Source organism: Phaenicophaeus curvirostris, chromosome 5 (assembly GCF_032191515.1).
Source record: "Phaenicophaeus curvirostris isolate KB17595 chromosome 5, BPBGC_Pcur_1.0, whole genome shotgun sequence".
Classification (NCBI taxonomy): Eukaryota; Metazoa; Chordata; class Aves; order Cuculiformes; family Cuculidae; genus Phaenicophaeus; species Phaenicophaeus curvirostris.
The window spans coordinates 11,590,661-11,613,889 of record NC_091396.1 but is presented as its reverse complement, the minus strand read 5'-3'; the positions used below and the strand labels follow the sequence as shown (position 1 = coordinate 11,613,889).

General features: G+C 37.2%; 1 protein-coding gene across 2 annotated transcripts in view; it reads right to left on the bottom strand.

Annotated features, from left to right (window-relative positions):
• Positions 1-23,229, bottom strand: part of GALNT18 (polypeptide N-acetylgalactosaminyltransferase 18) — a 251,697-nt gene that overhangs the window by 109,961 nt on the left and 118,507 nt on the right. For both annotated transcript variants that reach the window (XM_069857567.1, XM_069857566.1), the window contains exon 4: positions 13,382-13,548. In XM_069857567.1, coding sequence (XP_069713668.1) covers positions 13,382-13,548 — 167 coding nt within the window. The remainder of the gene's footprint in view (positions 1-13,381; positions 13,549-23,229) is intronic.

Below are 23,229 nucleotides of genomic sequence, written 5' to 3'. Positions count from 1 at the left end.
AATAATTCCTTTACTTTCTTTCTTCCTGACCTAAAGTTGATTGAGCTATTGTGCAGTAATCCACAGTTGATTAAACTCAGTTTGATATATTCTGATGCAACAGGCATATTTTTCTAGGGTGCTTTCCAGCATAAGGAGAGCTGATTAGACCTTTTTCTCCATTTTACTGTAACTAAGTCATCTCTCTCAGCGTTCCCAGCTTAGGGTCACAAAGTGAAGGTTCATTTAACAGACCATTTTCTTAACTCACATCCCCTGAGGTTTTTCTTTTCAGGTACTTTAAAAGACCCCTGACATAAGATTTTCTGTGCCTTGTTAAATGGGTGCTAAAAAGAACAAATACTCGACATGGCTAACCTATGCTGAGCGAGCAGTCAGAATTACATATCTCTGAAAGTCAGTGAGGCTTAGTTTTGTACTCATCTCCCTCATAGTCTCCATAGGCCAGTTCTTCAGACAGAAGCTCCAAGGAGCTGAAATATCGGTTAAGAACTGACAGGATTACAAACGTCCCAGTTACATCCATTTGGGAAGACAATCCTTTATTTTAATGATGAACCATTTCTAATTTGAGAGACTCCAATATGTGAACTTCTATACTGACCTAACATCACTGAAAGACTGGATTTCCATCATTTTGTGGTAACACTCTCTGGACTAGTTATACGACTTTATGGATAATATTTTTCTATGTCACAAGAAAGAACCTACTGTAGAACGCAACCTATTAATGAAAAAGGAAGTCCTAGGAGGCAGTCACCTTTCAAGATCAGCCCTTTAAACTAAAACCCAAAAGCTTTAGATATTTGGTAAGGGTGTAGTGCTGACACAAGTAAAGGGGAAAAAAAGCTCTTCCTACAGTACAAAAATAAAAAAAAAGTAAAAAAACCCCATAACTTTTTAAGTAAAGAAATATCATCTTTTTCCCGCTACCATTTTTAAGAATAATTTTCAATTGAGAGTTTTCATTTATCTAATCTTGTTCTTCAGATTTGATATCACGCCTAATTTAATCTCAGCATCATTCTGAGAAAGGCATCACATCACAACTTAAAAAGTGCTGCTTGTGATGAAGGCTTGAACACTATAGTTATTGTACTGTTCTCACCTCAGGGACTATGAATGCATATCTGCAAAACTAAATGAAAACCCAATTCTACAGTGTGCAGTGAAATGGTAATTTTGACTGCCTTAAACTGGATTTACTGATCTGACTTCTGCTGAAGTGCTCATGCCTGCATGATGCCTGATGCTTTGTAGAGTGTTCCAGGCTGTTTTAGGACAATGTAAGAGAGAACCATCAAGTAATTCACATGCTCAATGTATTTTCAAGGATACGAACTACCAATCTTTCCTGCCATAAAACTCTTCCCAGAGCTTCCACTGGGGCATACAATAATAGAGCCACTCATTCAGATTTCATATGTGAAGTCAAGATGAGTGGATCAGTGAAAGTTTAGTTAGAGTTGCATAAAATACTGCTACATTTCAGGGTCAACTGAATATCAGGCAACTTGTAAAGTACTGCTGAATCACTGTATAACAACTGATCTTTTCAGCCTTGTATGATAGAAAATGAAGTACAAATTCTCTTATTTCATCTGACATGATTCTCTTCCTATGATCTATGTGACCATTTTCCTGGAAGGCCACCTATGTCCACCTGTGATGATGCTCTTTTTACCTAGCCAATGAGGTTTCCTGTAACTTCATTATTCCCCGCTGTTCTCTTCTGGAAAACACAACTGCTGAAGCAGAGACAGACTAGATGAGAATTTCAAGTCAGACACTACTAACTTCAGATAGCTCTAGCAGTGTGTAGATCTATTAAAAAAAAAAAAAAGAAAAAGAAAAATAACCTTGACAGTGTTTTTCCTGCCCTTAGGTAGTCTCTGTGCTCCCCACGAGAATGGAATTCCGGACAAGGCTCTGTTTCTTAATCATAAAAATCTCCCTTCCTCTTACACAGCCTGCCTTTTTTTCTTGGCTATATTAGAGCTAAATCACTTCCCTCTGACATGAAATCATGTTGCATTCCTTCTACTTTCTTCCTTCTCTCTCTCAGTTATCTCCCATTTATCAGAGATCCTGACAAGCAACTATGAATTCCTAAGCTATCTGATCAGTTTCTGGTGAAGCTTTCCTCAAATCTCTTTTCTAACATTGGAATAATGGTCCAAGTTGAGATGCCATAAGATTTATTCCTAGCTGAATGGGAACCTTCAATGTCTAGCAGTCCTCCAGCTTCCCAAATCTGAGACAGTGTTTTCCCAGAGATGACAATTCGATGGTCTGAGCAAGAATCCATCCTGGAAACATCCTGCTTCAGTTCATTCCCTTCTATACAAAACTATGCAGAAAAAAAAAAAAAAGAAAGCATTAATAAAAATTAACACTTTTTGTGAAATATATTTTGGTTTACGTCAGGTCTAATCTCGACACACAAGATCCTGTGCGTGATATATAAACCACACAGAGAGTCACAATACTTTTGCCACACTATTCCTTAAGCTTTGTATCAGTGGGAAAAGAGTAAAGAGAAGAAATATTCCATTGGAAACTGTGAGATATCTGATGAGAGAGCACAAAACCATACTCAGTGCTAGACAGTTTCAAGGGAATGTTTAAAACTGATCGTAAAAGGCACCAAAAAGTTTCAAGGGCAAAAATATCACTAAAAACAATCTTAGACATTTCACAATAATAAGCAGGCTACAGGTAAATGTTTTAAACCTGTTGCTCAAACATTAGTAATAACATGACAAGGCAGGGAATCATAGTCACTTATTTGACATGGGGATTGAAGTATGTTTTTCAAGCACCGGCATTGAACTTCATTCATGGTAATATGGTTCATGGTAATAAAAAATGGAAATCATTGTTTATTTGCTGGCACAGGAGTTGTCAACTTGTTTATTTGCTAGCAAATGAGTTGACAACTTTTTTTCCATTTTAGACCTTGTTGTTCTCTTTCCACTTCGTGCACATGAGCAGAGATTGAGATTAGAGGCAACAGGTCAGGAGGAATAATCATTTCATAGCACGTAAAACTTATAGGCAATATATTTAGCCACAGAAATATCTTTAAGCTTGCTAAACCTTCACCATAATTTGATTAGGTATTGGGTATTTCTTTCAGCTTCATAAACCAATAATATTGTTTGAATCTAAATTTTGGGTTGTTTTTTTTTTTTTCACTTTATTTTTCCAATTGTTTCTACTGCATGCAAATCTGCTAGTATTTGTACCGCTTGAAAATACTGCCTCAAATAGAAGATGGCAGCTTTTGAAACATTAAACAATGATTAGATAGGCATTAGGCCAAAGAAGCGTGTCAGGAGCAAACGAACAATGCAGTGGATGACAGTAAAGCTATCTTGAGAGAAGTGAGAGCACTTAGCAATTCCATCAAGATTTTCTCTGCTGCCAAATGAAAACAACAACGATTCACCCCACCATATTACTTAGCATTCATGACGATTCTAAATCATGTATTGGAGAGTTTACGCTGCGGTACAGACAAACCCTGTTAAATTTAATGAAAGGCAAATTGTCCTTTGAATTGGCATCAAAAACATCTGTGAGAAAGCTTTGGAGCATCTACCATTCCTTTCAGATTACACTTCAAGGGAAACTAATATTAAAAAAAAACAAGTCATCAGTTTATTTGCAAATTCCATAGCAAAATGCCACAGAGGAGGCTAATGAGGAATACAGCTCCATACAGGTCCCCTGTCCAAAGTCTTTGCCTATCAGACTGCCAGAAGAGCAAGATTAGCCCTGTCCTGGATGAAGCATGGTGCAGAACTGACTCAAAAAACTATCAAGCTTCTAAGCATTTGCAGGAATCATAAAAAATGCGAAGGGCAAATTTTTAGTATATAACTGTATCTCCTTTCATATGGAGTCGCATCTATATTACTCTCTACCCAGACTCTCAAACCAGACCTCCAAGTGGTGTTAACAAGGACTCTGTTTATGGAGGCCCAAGAAAAACAAAACATCTTTTGCAAATACATTGAGTGAGGAAAAACAAGCAGAATTTTTACTCCCTCACAGCCTACTCTTTATGTCTTCATTTTTTCCCATGTTAATTCCAACACTGTAAATGGAAATTTTAGCTATTATGTCCACTTTCAGCAAAGTTTCCATAAAGTTTTAAACAGTGCTTCTCCAACACTTCCCAGGCTGCTACTTGAAGCATTTTACTTAAAATATGTTATTTTTCCAATGCAAAAGGAACACCATTTGAGTAGTGGTCCCACAAATGACTTCACTTATTCACTGTTAGTTAAGTAATTTAAAGTCTGGTCATCCAAGATACTTGGAGAACACTTTAAAAAAATAAATGCCAAGCATATCTACAGAAAAAGTAGATGAATTGACTCACATCAACATGAACTGACTTTTTTGTTCACAACAAGAATTCAAATATTCTTTGATAAAAGGCTCTGTGATTGAACTCAGGACTTACAGTACGTTCCACAATGTCTTTAAAACGTCTAACAATGCCTACATATGTGGCTTTCTGTATGCCTGCTGGGTGAACGTAAAATAGTCTGTAATTTATTCACATATTTTTGCCGATTTTTATCTTTTGGTGATTTACTCAAACACCCTTAAACACTTCCTTAGACAAATCTCTTACCATGTCTTGGAACCTTCAGCATATTAAGACTTTTCAGATTTTATCACAAAGAAGTTGAAGTGTTTCAAATTACCAGCTCTGAGAAGAAGTTTTACCAACAGTTTAAGTTAAGAACTCAGTATTAATTTTATTGAAGTTGGTTTCTTTTAATTTTTGGGGATTTTTTTAGAAAAGCATGCTTGGGTTACCAAGGAAAGGTAAAATTTAATGAAGTTCATTTAAAAGGCAATTTGTATTTCTTACTTTACATAGGATACAATCTTTTAATTCCTTTGCCTAACACTACAGAGTATTTTCCCCACCCCCCATCAAACTCTTGCAATTGTAAGTACCATTCTCTCAATAAGGAAAGAGAAAAAACACTCCTTCAAAACATCATTCAGGCTCTTAACAGCTTACATTACTAGTATAAATCAAATACAAATTCTACTGGATGCAAGATCTCTGGATACTTTTACAGGAAAAAGTGCCAAAAGGAAATAATCTCTGAAAAAAAGAGTTACCTTACTGACACCAACAGATATCAGCACTTCTCTCTGACTGTCTGCCATTGCTCCAGACCTACGCATATGGCTGCTACTTAAATTCAGTGAGATGTGCTTGAGAACATTATCAACAGAAACTCTTCAAGCATTCTTGAAGGCAAAATAATCCCAACAAACATGAGAGGGGGGTAAAAATGTTGAAAACCCAAATTCTTTCAATCAAGGAATTTCTCAGAGATCTCTTGGAACTAATTTTACTGCTAAAATCACAGTGACAATATTGAGAAGTGGACCGAGGCAGCATTTATACACCAGCATTTTCACAGTCAGGATGTCACGCCACCAGTCCATAGCGCTTCCAGTGTACACATGGTGAATTCCTCATTGCTAACATAAGAGCTTAAAACTAGTCTGTTCTTATTGACTGCAACCTTTAACACTGTGGCCCAGATATGGTTTCTGAATCACACCCGACACAGGTGATGCTATTTCCTATAACTTGCCCCAAAATCTTTCTTCCAAAGGATTCCAAATGCAAAGTGCAGCTATTTGTCATCACTTAGAAACTTCAGCTGAATTGTCTGTATTGAGCTTTAATATGATCAGAAAACTGAGAGCACATACGACTGTGCTCACACTGAAGCTTGTTTCATTAGAGGATGGCAGAAAAGACCCATGTTTGAAGAAAACATTCACTGTGCATTGTGTTACTTGATATTTAGGGTACGCTGCACATGCGAAATAGATCCACAGTATGAATTGGCACACTGTATTCAAGGTAAAACAAAACCACAGTGAAAAAGTGCTGGTAGACCTTTCAGTTTCATTTGCTATGTGAAAAAAAGAGAAGATTAAGAAAAATGTAAAGCTGAAGCTGAAATCATCCCTAGATTTTGTTTCTGAGCTCCAGTTTTTCAGCATTTCCTATACTGTGGTTCAGATACTCCACTTTACTACCTTCCATTAGGACTAAATATGCCATGTACATACCACTGAGACAACACTAAAATTAGTTCCCCCATGCTGAAATAAGATACGTTGTTATTCCAGACTTAAAGCTTAGTTTAATGGCAATAGGTTTGTCTTATTAGGAAAAAATAAAAAATCTCATGATAAGGTTTGGAGTTGAATAAAATATAATTTTCTCTATTTTGCTGCCTACATTAAACTATAAGTATGGAAAATGCTGGTTTTAGAAACGGCCACTTGCACTTGCTATACTGAATGAGATATAGAGAAAGCTACTATTAGGCTGCAACACTGCAAGAGTATTAGGACTGAATGAGTTAAATTACCTTGTGGATAGAATAAGATGACTACATATTAACTTTCAACCACTGCTGGCTAGGGAGGATTCAGTTCACAATATTAAATGGACATTTGAATCAAAACCTCTGATGTCAGGAGACTGCAATAAAAGCTCTGCTGCCCTCTGATGATCCCTGATGTGGACAGAGGTTATGCTATCAGCTTGCACACACATTTTGCTTTTCCAACCAGATCCAATTATGTTATATTGCAGATGATTAAAATAACTATTCTTTTGAAAGGTTACTTTGTCACTCCAAAGACCTGCTGAGCACAAGCTTCCACAGAGGCAAATGGTCCAACAGATGTGCGAGTTCTCTAGGATGTACTGGAAATGCCACACTTAGCTGCAGTGGTCCTGCAGCCTCACCTCACTCTCACAGCACTGGAGCTTTCCTAAGCTTCCAGAAAATGAAGGATAAGGACCTTCCACATCAGTTATAAGGAATGGAAAATGTGACACTTCCCATTATAAACAAAGCAAACTGCATGCTGGTTATCAAACACCTTTCATACAACTATAATTACAATGCTACAAACACCAGTCTTGCCTTCAGCAACGGGTGCTATCTCTGTCCCTACATGTGACAGAATGCAAGTCAACATGTGAGTATAACGCAGTATGGAGCTCAGAAATGGGAGAGTTAGGAATATTGTTCTAAAAGAATACAATGCAATTGTTTTCAAATGAAAGAAAATGGAAAAACATTGCTGTAAAGGAGGAGTCACAGACAAAAAAGAAGAGAATGAGAGAATGATAAAAATATCACACAAAGAAAGGAACAGAATATTGCTGGAGGGAGAAGGAAAGGAAGGAGGGATGAGTCAGGCAGGAGTTCAATTACTGGAGTAAAAATGCCACGGCCAGTCGCATGTTGAGATGGGAAAAGTGGAAGAGTGCAGTTTGTGAGAAAAAGTAGTAAATACTGGGGTGGAGGAGATAGGGATAAGATAAGAGGAGCAGGTACACTGAAATTTGAGAACAGGGAAAATGGAGACCCTGACTGAAGAACACAAGCTCATATGAACAAGGACAAGGTGTACGGAATGGGCATGAGCAGACTGCCAGGGTAGAATTAGGAAAAGGAAAGTGAACTGAGGGAATTGAGGTCAAGGATATAGACCACCCCCATATAAAAAAAAAGAAAGAAACAACACAGGTGAAGGAAAAGGTGTGAAGAGTGGTATATCAAAGCAAAAGAGGACAGGTAGCCTTCTTCATTGACAGTGTCTATCTACTGCTCTGTTGCTCATTTCCTTTTGATATCCTACTCCACAGCCTCTTCCCTTTAAAGCAGGAATTAAATACACCATCACAAGGACTGACAAGTAAGAGGAGAAAACAGTTTGCAGCCACTCTAGGACATCATCTTTAGAACCCACTGTCTGTATTCTCATAGCCTATTTACATAAGTGGTTCTTAATTTTTTCCACAAGAGTTCTGAGCTACACAGCCAGTCATTACTGGGACATGAACCAAAGTATCCACATACTCCTCTCTTTCACACCTTAGAATAAGAACAACATCCCTCATTCTGCTAACTTCTGCCGACTGCTGAAACAGATGGCTAACAGACCAAATTTTGCTTCTGGTTATTTTCTTCTGACATATTTTCAGATGCATCCACAGTAGCTGGCACACAAGGCAAGACATACCTCACTGCAGTCCTAGCATCAGCACAGAGCATATAGCAGTAAACATATGCTCAAAGAACTGTCTTCATTTATTCAAGTTTCAGGGCTAAATGTTACACGATGCGAGCAAAATGCATAATGTCTAACAACAGCTGAAGTTGTTCTCAAATCTACAATGGAGACAGATTTCCTGTTTTATACATAAAATACTGGCTTTTTTAGCACCTGATTTCTAACTAAGCATTGCACAGACCTTTTTCATGTAAATCTCAGCCAAATTACTGAAAGTTTACTTGTGTAAAGATTGTGCAATGATTCCAGCATCAAGATTGTTAACTAATGGAGGGAGTGAATCTACACAGATAAAGTAGAACCTTCACAATAAATCATGGCCCAAAAGCAAATGCAGGTTTGAATAGTTTGGCTTTTTCTTCATGGTTTTATTTGACCTTGAATTTTGCTGCCATTGAGGTAAGAAAAGAACAAGTCAAACAGAAGGACAGTAAGTTCTGAAGTTCTCCTTAGGAAAATGTTATTAATAGATTTTAAAACTCAACATTCAGAGTTGTCTGGTCTACAAGTAAGCCACTTTCAAATTATGCTGTAACATGAAATCCAGCATGCATTTGAACAGGACTTTCATGATTTATTCACCGCTGCTTTTGTAAAGGAAAAAAGAAGAGACAATCTTCTATTCCCAAATATCTCTTAAAAATAATAAAAGAAGAAATATACCCTTCTAACTAAAAGCTCTTTTTTAAAAGCTTCTTTTTATTCAGTGTTTTGAGGACAATGTTGTAAATCTCTCAAAGGTGATACAGTTGCATCTGACCACCTTCTACCACTCTGTGCTAACTCTCTCGGACGCTGCAAGTCATAAAATTAGTATCCTGTGATAGCCAGCATTATTACTGCAATTCAATAGTTGTATTCATGGAAATCTCAGGACAAAGAATGAGAATTGTTTAACTGAGAATGTTAGAATATTTCATTCATAACTAATGATTAAAAGAAAAAGGGAAAAGCCTTCTGAAATCTGACCCCCTACAGTAATATTTATTATTAACTTTAACATGAAAAAATGTCATAGAGAATGATAATTATTGCTATAATATAAAACGTTGTAAGGCATACTCTGGACTTATTAATGCATACTGTCTCCCCATGAAGCTGAACACATCATGGCCCACAATGAGTTTTTTAGAGAGATTTCAAATCATCTTAAAATATCTTCAAGACCTACTTCCTAATGCAGTGGGGCTTAATGACAGCAAAAAGTTAAGACTGGACTCCAGTGGCACAGATGGTCACAACCCTGTCCCCATAGGGCAGGATGCAACAAGACAGAGAATGAATAAAACATTCCAGTGGTCTCCAGCTCAGGCCATGACTTTTCTAAATACATTTCTGAGGTTTAATAAACTACTAGTAGTCATGGGTGTAGACACCTAAAAGTTTTTTAAAGCCTCCTCTCTGCAAATCCCTCTCCTCAAATGCATTGAGTCAGCTGGATGCTACTTCTGAAGGCAAAAATGAATGCATTTTTTTACTGCCCAGTTATAAACTAGTGAGTAAATATTATCTCTGAAAGGCAAACAGTGTTCCTGAGCAGAATGGGAAAAATTCTCATCTGACATATTGCACTTAAAACTACAGCCAAATACCTGTAATCAATGACGTTGTTTTATTTCACACCAATGTGACTGAGACCTGAATGAGATCCAAATGAACAACACCAATACATGGTTTGGGTTTTTTTAATAGATCTTTTGTTCTCACTATACAACATGCAGTCACTGAAACGCGCTTCTTTTAACCTTCAGTTAAATCAAATTTTAATGCTAATATACCAAACAGCATGTATGAAACACCTTAGTGCTATGCTTATCAGAATTCCACCAGAAAAGATTGTATAGTAAAAAAAAACAGATTAAACCATACAAATGGCTCTATTAAAATAAAGGAACAAAATTTGGGGACCTTTTAAATCTATTTTCTGCTTTGAGATGGCACACACTGGAATTTTCACAGCTTCCTAACTTGAAAAATTTATTTTAAGAAAGGGAAACTTCACAAAGAGATTAATTGGATTTTCCTGAATGTAATCAGGAACTTGAAAAACTGCACTGAGGTTTAGAGAAAGTCATAGACAATTTGCTTGACATACCCTGCAGTGCATGAAATAAAATATTATAGCTTATATTGTTCAAGAGAAAGGTACAGGGTCTGGCTGTACGCTTGAATATATGGTTTCTGAAAGCAGCTTTCTGGAATTTTAAAAAGCAACTAGCTCTTCCACTGCTCTTTTCTGAAAGAGAGGTTTAGTGAATTCAGGGAAGAACTCAAGACATTCATTACTAGATTTAGATTTTGGCCCACAGCAAGAATTTATACCAGTTTAGCAGTATATTGCTTCCTCTCAGAAGCAGAAAAATTTGGCGCCCTTCTCTAGTGTCAATCATTGTATCTGCTTTTATTTTAAACCACTATGTTATGTGAATCCAATCAAACAGTGCAAGAGACTCAAAATAAAAAAACATCTTCATCTGCACTTTGTCTGATCTCTGCTCTCACTTTTTCTTTCCAGTCACTTCCCACAATGCAATGTTTCTTGCCTGTGAAATCCACGGCTGTGGCATCACAGAAAAAAAGAAGTCTTACATTAAGTTATAAAAGTTGTCATCCCCAGTGATTGCCTACAAGTAAACATAGGACTTACAATTAGGATTCTGACAGGTTTCTTCGTGAAGCAGAGCCTGGAGCTAGATGCAAGCACAAGGCAAGCTTTTGCTCCCTCAGGTAACGTTACAGGGAAATCCAGAGTAACCCACTTACTTCACAAGCAGCAACACTCACAAGCTAAAGAGCTACTAACAAAACCACAGAATGACACTAAATATAAAGGATTAGTTGTAGCGATGCTGGAAGGGAGAAAATCATTGAAGACAGAATATTGTAAAAGCAAAAGTAAATTGTAAAATAAATATTTCAGGATTTAAACTAATAATAGAAAAGCCCATAAATCACCTTTACAATCACTCCCTTTCCTACCAAACACCCATCCTCTCCAAATGGATACCTAGTACAAGGTCTTCTGCATACATTATGGGATAAAGAGAACCGTAGGAATCTATTTTACTACTGCAGGGAAAAGATGCCAGAGAAGGGGTTAGAAGAGTAGCAAAAAATCCTGGAGAGAGTTCAGTTTCTCTGGGAGACTAAATATCACTCTGCACAGTGTGATTTGTATAGGATGATGTGTAACACCAAGCCAAGACAGCCAAACTAAAGGTTACCTTCTTAATTTCCTTGCCGTGTGGGGACAGGAACCTAAGGTTTGAAGGCACTGGAGGGTAAGAGACACAAGCTGGAATAACAGGCACAGACAACTACAAAGATACGATACCGTACAGTACAAATACTGGTACTAACACAAAATTTGGCTGAACAGGTCTTTCTGAAAGATTATGTGGGGGTTCTGCAATTTCTTATCTATTTCAGGTAAGAAACAGTGAAAAAGAGTAATTTTGACAAGCCTATGAAGCAAAGCGCAAAGTTAATTTTTCAGTGAGCTCATCACAGTGATGACAGGCTCTCACAAACACTGACATTTCTGAGATTGCCTTGGAATGTGCCCCCTGGAGTAACTACCTGTAAATTACAGAAAATCAGACTATAATTCTAGAAACCTCTTTTTTCAGTCAGATAATTTTTCTTGTTCTTCTGTGGCTGCCTTGTCACCAGATCCATGCCGAGAGCCCTCGGGCCCTGCAGCACCAATAGCCATTTAAATTCAATGAGCCTCTGGCATCACAAAAACTGCACCTATTTGAAAGATGCAAGAATGAATTTCTACCAACGCATTCCAGCGACCAAGTCCACCAACCAAAGTTGTATTTATTTTATTTTTTTTTCCCCTATCAAACTGTCTGCATTGCATGAAGGGGTCGGCAAAACCCAAGGCCAATGTGGGTGTCAGTAAAACCATATATCAAATGACTGAACTAAACACTGAAGCAAATCAAAAGTCTACCTCAGTTCATATGATGTTTCTGAATCACATATAAGCATGTGTCTGTGTGTGTGCATGTTGATTTTGGCTTTGTTTATTACTCTGCTCACATTTTACTATTTCATGTGATCTGTTTACTTTGTTGCATTGCTACATCATAAACTGTGCCATAAACTAAGAATAACAACTCATAAATCCTGTATGCCAGTTTACCTACACAGTGTTACATCAGTACATGTAACAAGAAAAGTTTGGTCACCCTTAAGTAACTCTAAACATAATATTATTCACTGGAACTGGAATTAGATTTGACACTAGCCTACATTAAGTTGTTAGGCTTTGTGTGTGCTTTCAATAGTCAGGATTTTACTTTTTCCTTCATTGATGCTCAGCAGAAGAGCAGATGATGAAGTGCTTAGCCTGGGGTGGGGAATTTATTTACTTGTTTCCCAGTTTCTTCTCTGTACAAATCCAAGATACATTTACGACCAGCACTGAGTCATAGGATCTAGCCACAGGGATCACATAACAGCTGTAACGATGGCAAGTATAAGAGAAGCCCTTTGTTCGGCATTTTCCTTTAACAGGATAAATTCAGTTTTGACTTGCATTTTAGGAATTCAAAATCAACCCCCCAGCAGAGCAAAATTTTACTTCACATTCAGCATCCTGTGCTTACTAGAATTGCATCACTAAAGTTGCCATAAAACAAGACTTGTAAATAATGCCCAGCATGGCTTCATTGACAAACACCCAGGCAAACACTGAGCAACCAGACTTGGGCAGTGCAGTCCTTTGGATCACGGGGAGGAAAATCTAAGTACATAGAGTAGAAAAGCAGCAAAGTGAGGAAACCAATGAGTAAATGAGAAATGAAAATCTAAAGAAGATGTCTGAGAAAAACAGAAAGATCTTCTATACAAAAGAAAAAGTGACTACGCTCATGCAATCATACAACAGAAACGGGAAGAGCACAGAAATCATATAATCTTGGAAGCACTCTAAAGTACTAAGTGTAAAACTTCTTAGGTCTCTAAACTATTTTACACTCAAAATTCTGCTTAGCAGACACTTCAAACATATAGAAAGAGCATTCTGTCTTTGTATACACCCTTTTTAACATGCTTCGCTTGTTTGGAGATAGCCCTGCAAGAGTGTGGCATGAAGAAGAGAGAATATACAGACAATATTTGAAATGCCATTGGGATGAGGAGGAGCCAGAATCTGAGATTCCTCATGTATGATCCAACCTTTATGGGGGAAAAAAAAAAAAAGAGAACCAAAACCTCTTACCATTATTACTGTTATCATCAACTAAAACAATCTCTTTCAACAGATGAGCAGGAGTCCGGTCAATGGCTGAATGAATGGAGCGTAGAATCACCGAGAGAGCTTCGTTAACAAATATGAATACAATGCTGACCTCAGGAAGCCTGTCAGGAAATGTAAGGTTTCTGCACCTGAAGGAAAAGGTAAAAAAAAAAAAACAAGAACAAAAACAAACAAAAGAGATGTAAACTGTTGGAAGTCATGATGTCAACACAAACTATTTCAGAGAAATCTATCCCCAGCCACAAGAATGATGAAAAAAGCTTCTGTTGGCATGGATCAGAAGGCCTCCGTACCTGTTCAGAGCACATATAGACAAGAATCTGATAAATTACTAAATTAAAAAAGGAATCCCTGAAAACAATATCCTGATTCTGATTCTGCCTGTGCAACCAAATCCTACAGTGAGCTCACTTTTCCTCCCAAGACCCAAACCACTTAAAATTAGTTTGCAAATGAAATACAAACTCTAGCTTAAATGCAACGTCCAACAGCAGTTCACAATGTCTTTCTGGACAGCGCTGACAAGAATAGAGTTAGCCACTTGCTTAGAAAAGCATCTTCTTAATAGCCATATAATTTATTTTTGCTACAGAATCTACCATCTGTCTCAGTCAAGTGTAGGGAATTCCTTCTCATCTCTATAATAGCACGATAAAAGTCCAGGCTCCAAAGAATATCCTGCTGCAAAAGCTAAGATAGACAGTGTAGCCAGGAAAACAGGTAAAAGGATGGAAAACTTATCTGTGAGCTCAGTAAAGACATTTAATCAAAATGAAGAATCTCTCGTAACCTGGTGTATTTTTCTGTGCTTTTTAAGAAATATATATTTTAGCCACATCTAAATTTGCTTATGCAAAAAGCAGTACAGAAGTACTGCCCACAATTTCTAAGTTCCTTAATGTTTTCTTGGGTTTTTTTCCCTCCTTCATTTCAAAAAGGATTTAAATTTTGTAACCTTACGAAGAATAGAAAGGCGTTTTACCAATTTCTCTTAAACTGCCAGGAAAATGTTTGCTTTTTTAATAAAGCCACAGGTCAATTAACTAAAAGTAATCATTGATTTTCTCTGAAACTTTTAGTATTTTAATTCAAAGTTTCTGAACAACAGTTAATTTTAACTTTTTCTCAGACCTGAAACTATTTCTTAGGATGAAATTAGGCCACAGGCTAACCCAGGCATAATTTCTAGATAGGTTCTATAGATGGAATTGATTGATGTCAATGCACTTCTCTGCCTCTTGACAACACTGAAGTGGCTATATGCTTTCAACATATCTAGAGTCACTACATCCAGGAGCTCCTGGAAGCCAAGGAAAGCATCAGTAGCACCTGATGTTTGGCATACAGAAAAGATGGACGGATTCAGAATTTTTAAATCACACTTGAATATGACTCCTTAACTGAATTTGTTCTTTAGTTTAAAGAATAGCACTTTTTTATTATTTTTCATTTTAATCTGTATAGTCATTAAATACAGAGAAGTATCTCAAAGACATTCCTCTTAACATGTTGGAATTCGTGCAAAAAATAAGTTCAATCCAGATGATAAACTTACATGTATGTTTTTAAAGCCTCTGAAAAGAGTTCAGTGCACAGAAGACATGACATCCAGAAACTCAAGTACATATTCTATTCAAAATTCAGCTGGTCAACCAATTTTCTCAACTCAGTCATTAGTTTCAAACTGATGGAAATCATACTGAAGAAATTATGTAGTATAGTAGGTACTTTTCTCTGTCATCATGAGAAATAATTACATAGACATGTAAAACAGAAAACAGGCTTGAAAAAGGAATGACAACAGTTTTAGTCTTAAGCTAGTTTATTCATCTTTCAGAAACAAGTAAGAAACCTTTTCACAGAGATCCACAGCTTTTTGTTCCATGGCATCAATATAAGAAGCAATTAAAATGGTGTTTGTATTTACAGATTCCTACTTGTGGCTTGATCTTTCGGCAACATAACAAAACTTAATTTCCAAAATCAGTTTCTGTTTCTATTGGTATGTTAGCCCCTATTTTCACTGCAAAAGGTGCTTTCAGCTTTAAGCATTAGACTGAAAAGGTTTTTTTTTAAGCTTTCAAGAGAGCTAAAGGCATGTCAATTTTTTTTTTTTTTTTTGGAGTACCACTGGACAGCAGATTAAAGGTAACAACAGCTTGTGAAGTGTCATTGTGTTATTTATCATCAATTGGCTCCCCTCCCTTTTATTTTTTTCTTTAAAGTGAACGCCAATTCATCAAAGATTACTTGTAATAAAATTTCACTACTTTGAAAATCAGTTTCTCATAAAGCCTTATGTTTGGACATCTTTTATACTTAGCCTTTAAAAGCAGGCGCATTCGGGATTCATACTGGCTTCAGGAAGTTTTTCTGGCCATCAAGATTTTCTAAGAAGGGTTTATCAATAGATTCATAAAGAAAATCTAAACTTTGCATCTTTCAGCAGAGTGATATGTAACCTCTAAAGTACATTGCTGCTCAGAAGCACACATACAGCACAGGAAACACGACTTCCATGAAACACTGTGGGCCCTCTGAATTAATTGGAGCCACAGGCCCTTTCTAGTGGTAAGGTTTTTATTCAAAATAAAACACTAAAACAAGAGGCAAGAGGAGCGGTCTTTTCTTCCAGAAGACAACTAGTGGAAGGCATCACTGGCTTTCTCTTTTAGCCAATAGTTCAGGAATTAAAACCTTTAACCAGGACAGAAGGAGCATGAGTTCAATCTCTGATCTCCTCAGAGAGTTTTCTACTTTCTTTCTATTTGCCTGCTTGGTGTGACTATTTTCTGTCCCCCTTTTCAAAGCAATTCCACTTTCTGTGGAGCAATTAAACATACACAGAGTTGGAGTGATACCAGGTCTCTCTAGCCTTGTCTTTAGGGCAAATTCCTTGGAGGAACAACTTGTATTGCAGTACCTGTTCCAATGGATATTTATGTATTTTAAATCCTGGACTCCACTCTACAGGTATGCCCAATCTTCTACATTATAATGCCACAGTATCTCTTGTGATCACTTTTTCTTCCTTTTGCAAACTCACATTTACTCTTTTCAGTTAAGAAGTACCATTTTGGCTGAAGGAATAAAGGCACCTTCACAGAGCCCGCAAATCAGGTGTCAGAGCCCGCAAATCAGGTGTCAGGGCACTTTATTGAGAAGCAATACAGAAGCACAGAACAGCTGAGGTTAGAATGGACCTCTGGAGGGCACCCTGTCCAAACCCTGCTCAAGCAGCATCACCTAGGCCTGTCTGCACAGGACCCCATCCAGACAGCTTTGGGGTAGTTCCAAGGAAAGAGACTCTACAGCCTCTCTGGGGAAGTTATGCCAGCACGGAGTCACCCTCGCAGTAAAAAAAAAAAGTGGTTTCTGATATTCTGACAGAGCCAGCTGTGTTTGAGTTCGTGCCCATCACCTGTCACTCAGCGTCACTGAGAAGACCCTGGCTCTGTCCTCTTTGCAGCCTCTCTTCACATATTTATGTACATTGATGACATCCTCCCTGAGCTTCCTCTTCTCTAGGCTAAACAGTCCCAACTCTATATCCACACATAAGTTTTCAAATCTTCTTAAGGAGAAAAGATAGTTCTCCACAGCTGCCTCCTGCACCCTAGAGTGAGTATTTTAACCTCTGAATTTAAGAAAGGTCATCTTCTGTGGTGAGCAATTGCTAAAAGTGCTGCTCAAGTACATTGCCTAGATGGCTGAGTAGGTGAAGCAGGCACAAATTGACTTGGGCTCAGTGCTGTCAAATCCAAGGTGAATCTTCTGCAAATGTGAATTTTAGGTGCCACTTAGGTGACGTGCCATCCGAAAGCAAGATTTTCAGCATATGTATTGCAGGCTCAGAGTAGCTGGGATACCCAGTACTTAGGATCACACTATTATTTTTAAATACTAACCCTCACAGTTTTCTAAAAGACGCTATGACCATTACAGATCCAGCTCCCTGAAGAACAGGCCTGTTCATGGCACACGGTGTGCATGCCTGTGCATTGACAAAAACATTCCATATGTAATCTGGATATTACTTTATGGATGTCATCTCTCTTGTACACAAGTTAGATGTAAAAATTCTGTATGGCCATAATGAGAAAATACTAATAAAATTCTAGTCTCCTGAACAACTTTATGAAGCTAGCACATTTCTGTTTGATGTAAAAATTGAAATTTCATCCAGGTTTTGAAAACTGGGCTTCAAACAGACTATGAACTAGTTAACAGGCTTAAATATATTGAAATAATTTTCAATATTAGCCTGTAAAGAACCTACAAAGTTTGTTATTTTAGTGATGCACTTGCAGCCAAAATGCATAAAGATATAAAATGGTTCAATATACCTTTTAGCTGCCTTAGCAATGTTTGCTATCCTCAGCCATACCCCTGTACAAAGATAAAAAAGAAACTCTAGCAAAAATAGTAAGATAGGTCACCTACCAGATAAAAAACTAATACAGTGATTCTGGAAAGTATTTTGAATGGGAATGAAAATACACCAAAAATTGTTCAAAGAAGTTGCGTCCTTAAAAACTGGTGGGCTTTTTTTCTCTTCCATCAATTAGGCTAAGGTTGAGATATACGTAAAACATATTTCTGTAAGAAATCAGTGACAAACTATATTTCAAAAATGTCCCCCATGACAAAAACAGCTCCCAAATTACTGCTGCCCTACCAAAAATCCACACATAAACTGAAAATTTCAGACAAAATTTCTGCTTAAGATATGTATTCCATCCATTTAAAGAAAATTATTTGTAGTGTTTTTCCTACCTGCATTCATTTACATCTTTTCAAATCAAGTAACATTGAACAAGATTTTCCATTGTCTTGCACAAGGTACAAGACAATAGCAAAATGTTTAATGTTGTGAATGTCTTCTGATTCCCTTTTTTCTTCCACCATACATTAAGAAATAACTACATAAAAAACAAGAGAATAGAATTATGCTCCTGTTGTGTCCAATTTCTTTAGTCTTTTCAAATGGATTCGTTTTCAATGAGGGTACATATTTAAATTAAGTTCATGTTTTCTTTTTTCCATTCAGACCCATTTATCATCTTTACTTCCAGCTTGAACTCACTTCTTTATCAATGTGCATAGTTTTCAAAGAATGCATTTTCCTGCCTACATTGTTTCTCATAGCGTGTTTTATTTTTATTTAAACAAATCAGAATTAACTCCACACATTTCAGATCACGCACAAAATGCAGAGTACTTGAGTAGTTTCATAGGTATGTGATGCCAACTTTTATGAGGAATAAAATTCCATAATTCTAGGAATGAAAAAGAAATAGCTACAGAGAAAGGGTGCAGTTAGATGTGTAAAAAACATGCTGAAGGAGGAAAAAGGTAGGAAACCGCATGGATCAAAATCTTAAAACCATTAAGCCCTTAGAACTGAACGGTTGCGTGGCAACCAGCAACACACAAGTTTCATTGACAGCTCTTCATCAAGACTCATGCAGGGGCCTTGGACAAGACCCCTTAACCTGCCCCTCCACGAAGTGAGGCTCTTGCTAAAAAAAAAAATATTTCAGTATTACAACTAAGTGGTTTTTAAACATCAATTCTAAATAACGTTTAGAATTCCAATAACGAGTATCATCCCAATGTAGCTAAAAATTACCTTTAGCAACCTATTCCACTAAATTACATTGGGCTAATAACACTAAAGTAACAGTTGTCATGGTAACCAGAAATTTAGAGAAATTCCTAGTGTTCTATTTCAAGAATAACTGTGGTAAATAGAGGACAGCATACATTATGAATCTTCTTTCAAATATTTGTCCACAGGAAAATTATATTCCTCTCAGATACATGCATTGTGATAAGACATTTTAGCCAGTCACATTAAAATTAGTTTAGCATAACTACGCAGTAAGAAAAACAAAGCAAGAGTGATTTCCTGTATTAATAACTCATATCTATTTATATATAAATATTTATATAACTCATCTCTATTTATATACAAGTATGTATATAAATTATTAAAAATAATTATTTTCTGCAATTTTTGAGAACATTTCACCAAGAGTCACATCGTTATGGCAGCCAACAATGGCAACAGAACAAGTTTTTTTTGTTTTAATCACTAAATTACGCCATCTATTCCATTCTTTTTTTGTTTTGAAAACACAGAGTGCAATAAAGCATATTACTAACACATTTAGGGTGAAAGTATTGGTTTGGTTTACAGACATATATAGGAAGGCCTCTTAGTTCCAATGGAATAAGAATATCTTAGAAGAACAAGCAGAAACAGATCCACACCTTCTTCAAGATCCAGTAACATTTTGTCATCAGCCAAAATTGCAAATGGAAGATCAAGATGTCTGGGAGGAAAAAAAATCCTACTCTGGCATAAATTAAATAAAGAGCACTGAAACTCATACAGAAGAGCTGAGTCGTGTAAGAATTCCAGCTCAACTGCTTATGTTTATAATTTCTTTTTTTTCATAATTCTTCATTGTTCATTTTGCTCTTATCAGTATTTTAAGTGTTATCTGAACTATGTTAACAAGACTGGCATTGAACAACATTTAAAAAGGACTTTTTTCCTGTTCTCTGAGGATTATGACCTCTCACAACAGAACTACAGCCAGTAAGATAGTACTTGTGCTTCAAATTAGAAATATTTCTTCATGGTCATCATTATCTATTAAAAGGGAGCAAAGGCAGGCATATAACCATGTGAGGAATTCAAATGCAGAATTACTATATAGCCATAAGCAAACACAACTAACTTTTTTTTCTCCTGACATAAATCCCTAAAGACAAACAAAAAAATTATAACATGGAAAGATTAGGTAACAGGCAGGGAACTTGATAAATATGCAAATAAGTTCCAAGACTCTAAAACTAGAGTGATTAAGTATTGGTCTCCTAAGCATCTTAGAGCATAGATTTAATTGTATGAGACTGATTCCCCACTTCTTTTAATAAAAGCTATTAATGTTTATAAAATTATATAATAAAGGTCCATTTTTTTCTTGGTACTTAAAACCAAGATCTTCCTCTGAATAAAGCAATAAAAGCAGTAAGATAAAAGCAGTAAGATGGGAGTTGATGATCTCAATAAAACTCATTTTTGGATGAACATGAGAAGAATTCTGTACAGCTATTTGGCCAAAAATTGTTAGCCTCTCTCAGTAGTATGTATGCCACGGATTATTCTGAGAATGTATTAGTGTGAATGATACTGAGTGAAAGAACATCCACATGTTACGACACATCAGTAAGAGACTGAGGGAAAGCGAATGAGAGAGAGCGCATGCAGAGATTACCGCATCACATCATTTTTCGGTTAAAGAAGACAATAGGGAAGATCAAAACCTGTAAGTGTATATCATTATTAACTTAGATTATTATAGCAGCTTAGAGGTTGCAGCTGATTTGATGTCCCTGCTAGTGATACTAAATACTTCTAGAGCAGCCATTTGAGGAGATACATTCAGACAGGATAAACCGAAGGGGAGATGAGAATCACAGAGGGTGGCCACTCAGGCAGTGCACACCGCTGCTGTGAGTCAGTTTGAAGGTAGGCAAAAGTGAGACAAGAAAATGAAGAATTAAAGGTAGAGAGAGGAGTAAAAGTGAGCAGGAAATACGACAGAATTAAAAATCAGGTGTTTAACAAGAATGAATGATTTCGTAATTTTATGAATTTTGTCCAAAACAATACAATAGGTAAAGTGCCAGGGGTTTGTGCTCTTTTTAGAGGATTTCTCTTAAACATCAAATACAACATGCAATATTTATGCTATCTTTCATGAGCAGAAACAAAAGAACTCAGGCAGAAATGAGCATAGAGGCATATCCATAACTAACATAAGCCCAGCAAAACAGAACTGTTTCACAGACATGTGGAAGCAAATGCTTATGGAATGCAAGCCTGTAGGAGCTGGCTTTTAGGGAGAAGCAGAGCTAACATGCTAATGCCCAGCCTGACCCTCACAATTTGAGATCACATTTTTTTCTTTACGTGAGTTTTAATAAAGGAAAAGCCAAAGGTTTATATAAGTCTGACATCTTGCATACTACATTCAGGACTGCACATACCACTGTAACACTAATGGACATTTTGGACAAGGTGTACGCACCTAAACAGCTCTTATCTTAAAAGGCATTACTCTCCTCAGCCAGCAAATGCCTCATTTTTCTCCCTTGTAGTTATATTTGTATCCAGTGCATATCCTGCCTGCTCTGTTTGTGCCCACTTTATCACGAACATAATTCTCTTGTTCTTCAGAGCTTCTACCATTTTTTCTTGGCGACTTGACCTCCAAAGTCATACAGTTTGGGACTGGTGAACTGTTTGGGACAAGAAGTACTTACAAAATGGCCAAAGCCTTTCTCTGCACAGGGAACAGGACATCTCTGCACTTGTCTAGATGCCAAAGAGCAGTGACTCAGCTAGCAAAAGGGCAAACCTGCTACAAGCCAAATGCTATACCACACTATTAAGCAATCTCCAAAGAATAAAAAACATCTGAGCTTTAAATGCTTCTTCTCCACCTCCACCCTTCCTGCCTTTGCATTTTCATTCAAATATTCTTTTTACCAGTGCAAAAGAAGTTTGGCTGACTGCAGTTAAACTGACTGAAAGAGTTGCTTTACATCTACTGGTCAGCTCTCTCATATCACACAGGCTATGCAGGAGAAAATCTGCAGAACAATTCCTTTGCTGGGGTCGTGCTGCACACCTCTTTTTCCACTGCCTCTAACCCTCTCATCACATAATCAAAGAAGAATGTTATCTCCCTTTCCCACATGTTCTTCAGCACACTGGATCAGGCAACAACAAATTTACAACCCAACCAAGTAGAATCCTAAGGTCACCCACTAGAGAGGAAATTTGGTACACAGCTTTGGGATCTCTAAACAACTTAAGTTTTAATAATGTATTTCTGTGTAAGCTTGTTCAACATTCAGTCACAACAAGCTTTGTGGTTACTGCCTTCCCTACTTAAAGTAGCAAGCACAACAGAATTCAAACTAACACAGACATATTATCCTGTTTCTGTACACAGCAAGGGCAACGTTGCCCTCCTCCAAGCTCATTAGAGTTATCTGTTAGTTTGCAACGTAGATATGTTACAGGCTAACAGATGCACATGAAGTTGGTAAACAGCAGAGCACCCAGATGCAGCAGCAGAAAATAACCAGAGGCCTTGGGAGAGACAGTATAAGTAATAATCCACAATACTGCCTGTACTGTCTGCCACATACTGCAGAAAAGGAGCCTACACTGGGATGTGACAATTACTTCAGGAGACTACAATATCCAATGGAGTTATTTATTATAATCTGTATAATAACAGATTATTTTGGATGGTGCTGGGGACTCCACCGTGCTAGCACAAATACTCAGTGAAAAGTAATCCAATTCAGAATCTTTCATCACAGGACATGAGGCTCATGGCTGTACAGAAGGTTAGAAACCACTAAAACACAAGAAGGTCCCACTGCAATGTGTGACAACTACCCCAATCTAACCCAACTACAATCTGCTGGACATTTCCATCTGATGGATGGTCATTTTTCTTCCAGAGAAGCCAGCATTCAAAGGACTGGGCAGAGTGCACTGCCCTACCTACTAAATGTGGTTTTCCCTCTCTGCATGCCATCCACATTTGACCTGGGCAAGGTCAAATATTTGCCCTCTCCTCCACATGTGCTGTGGCTCAGCAATCTCTAATTGTCCTCTTGTTTTCTAATGGCATTAAAGGTCAACAATATCAACTCTAAAAAAATCCTCTATGCTATAATATGGTGTTATTACATATGGGAATTTGCGTTTTTCA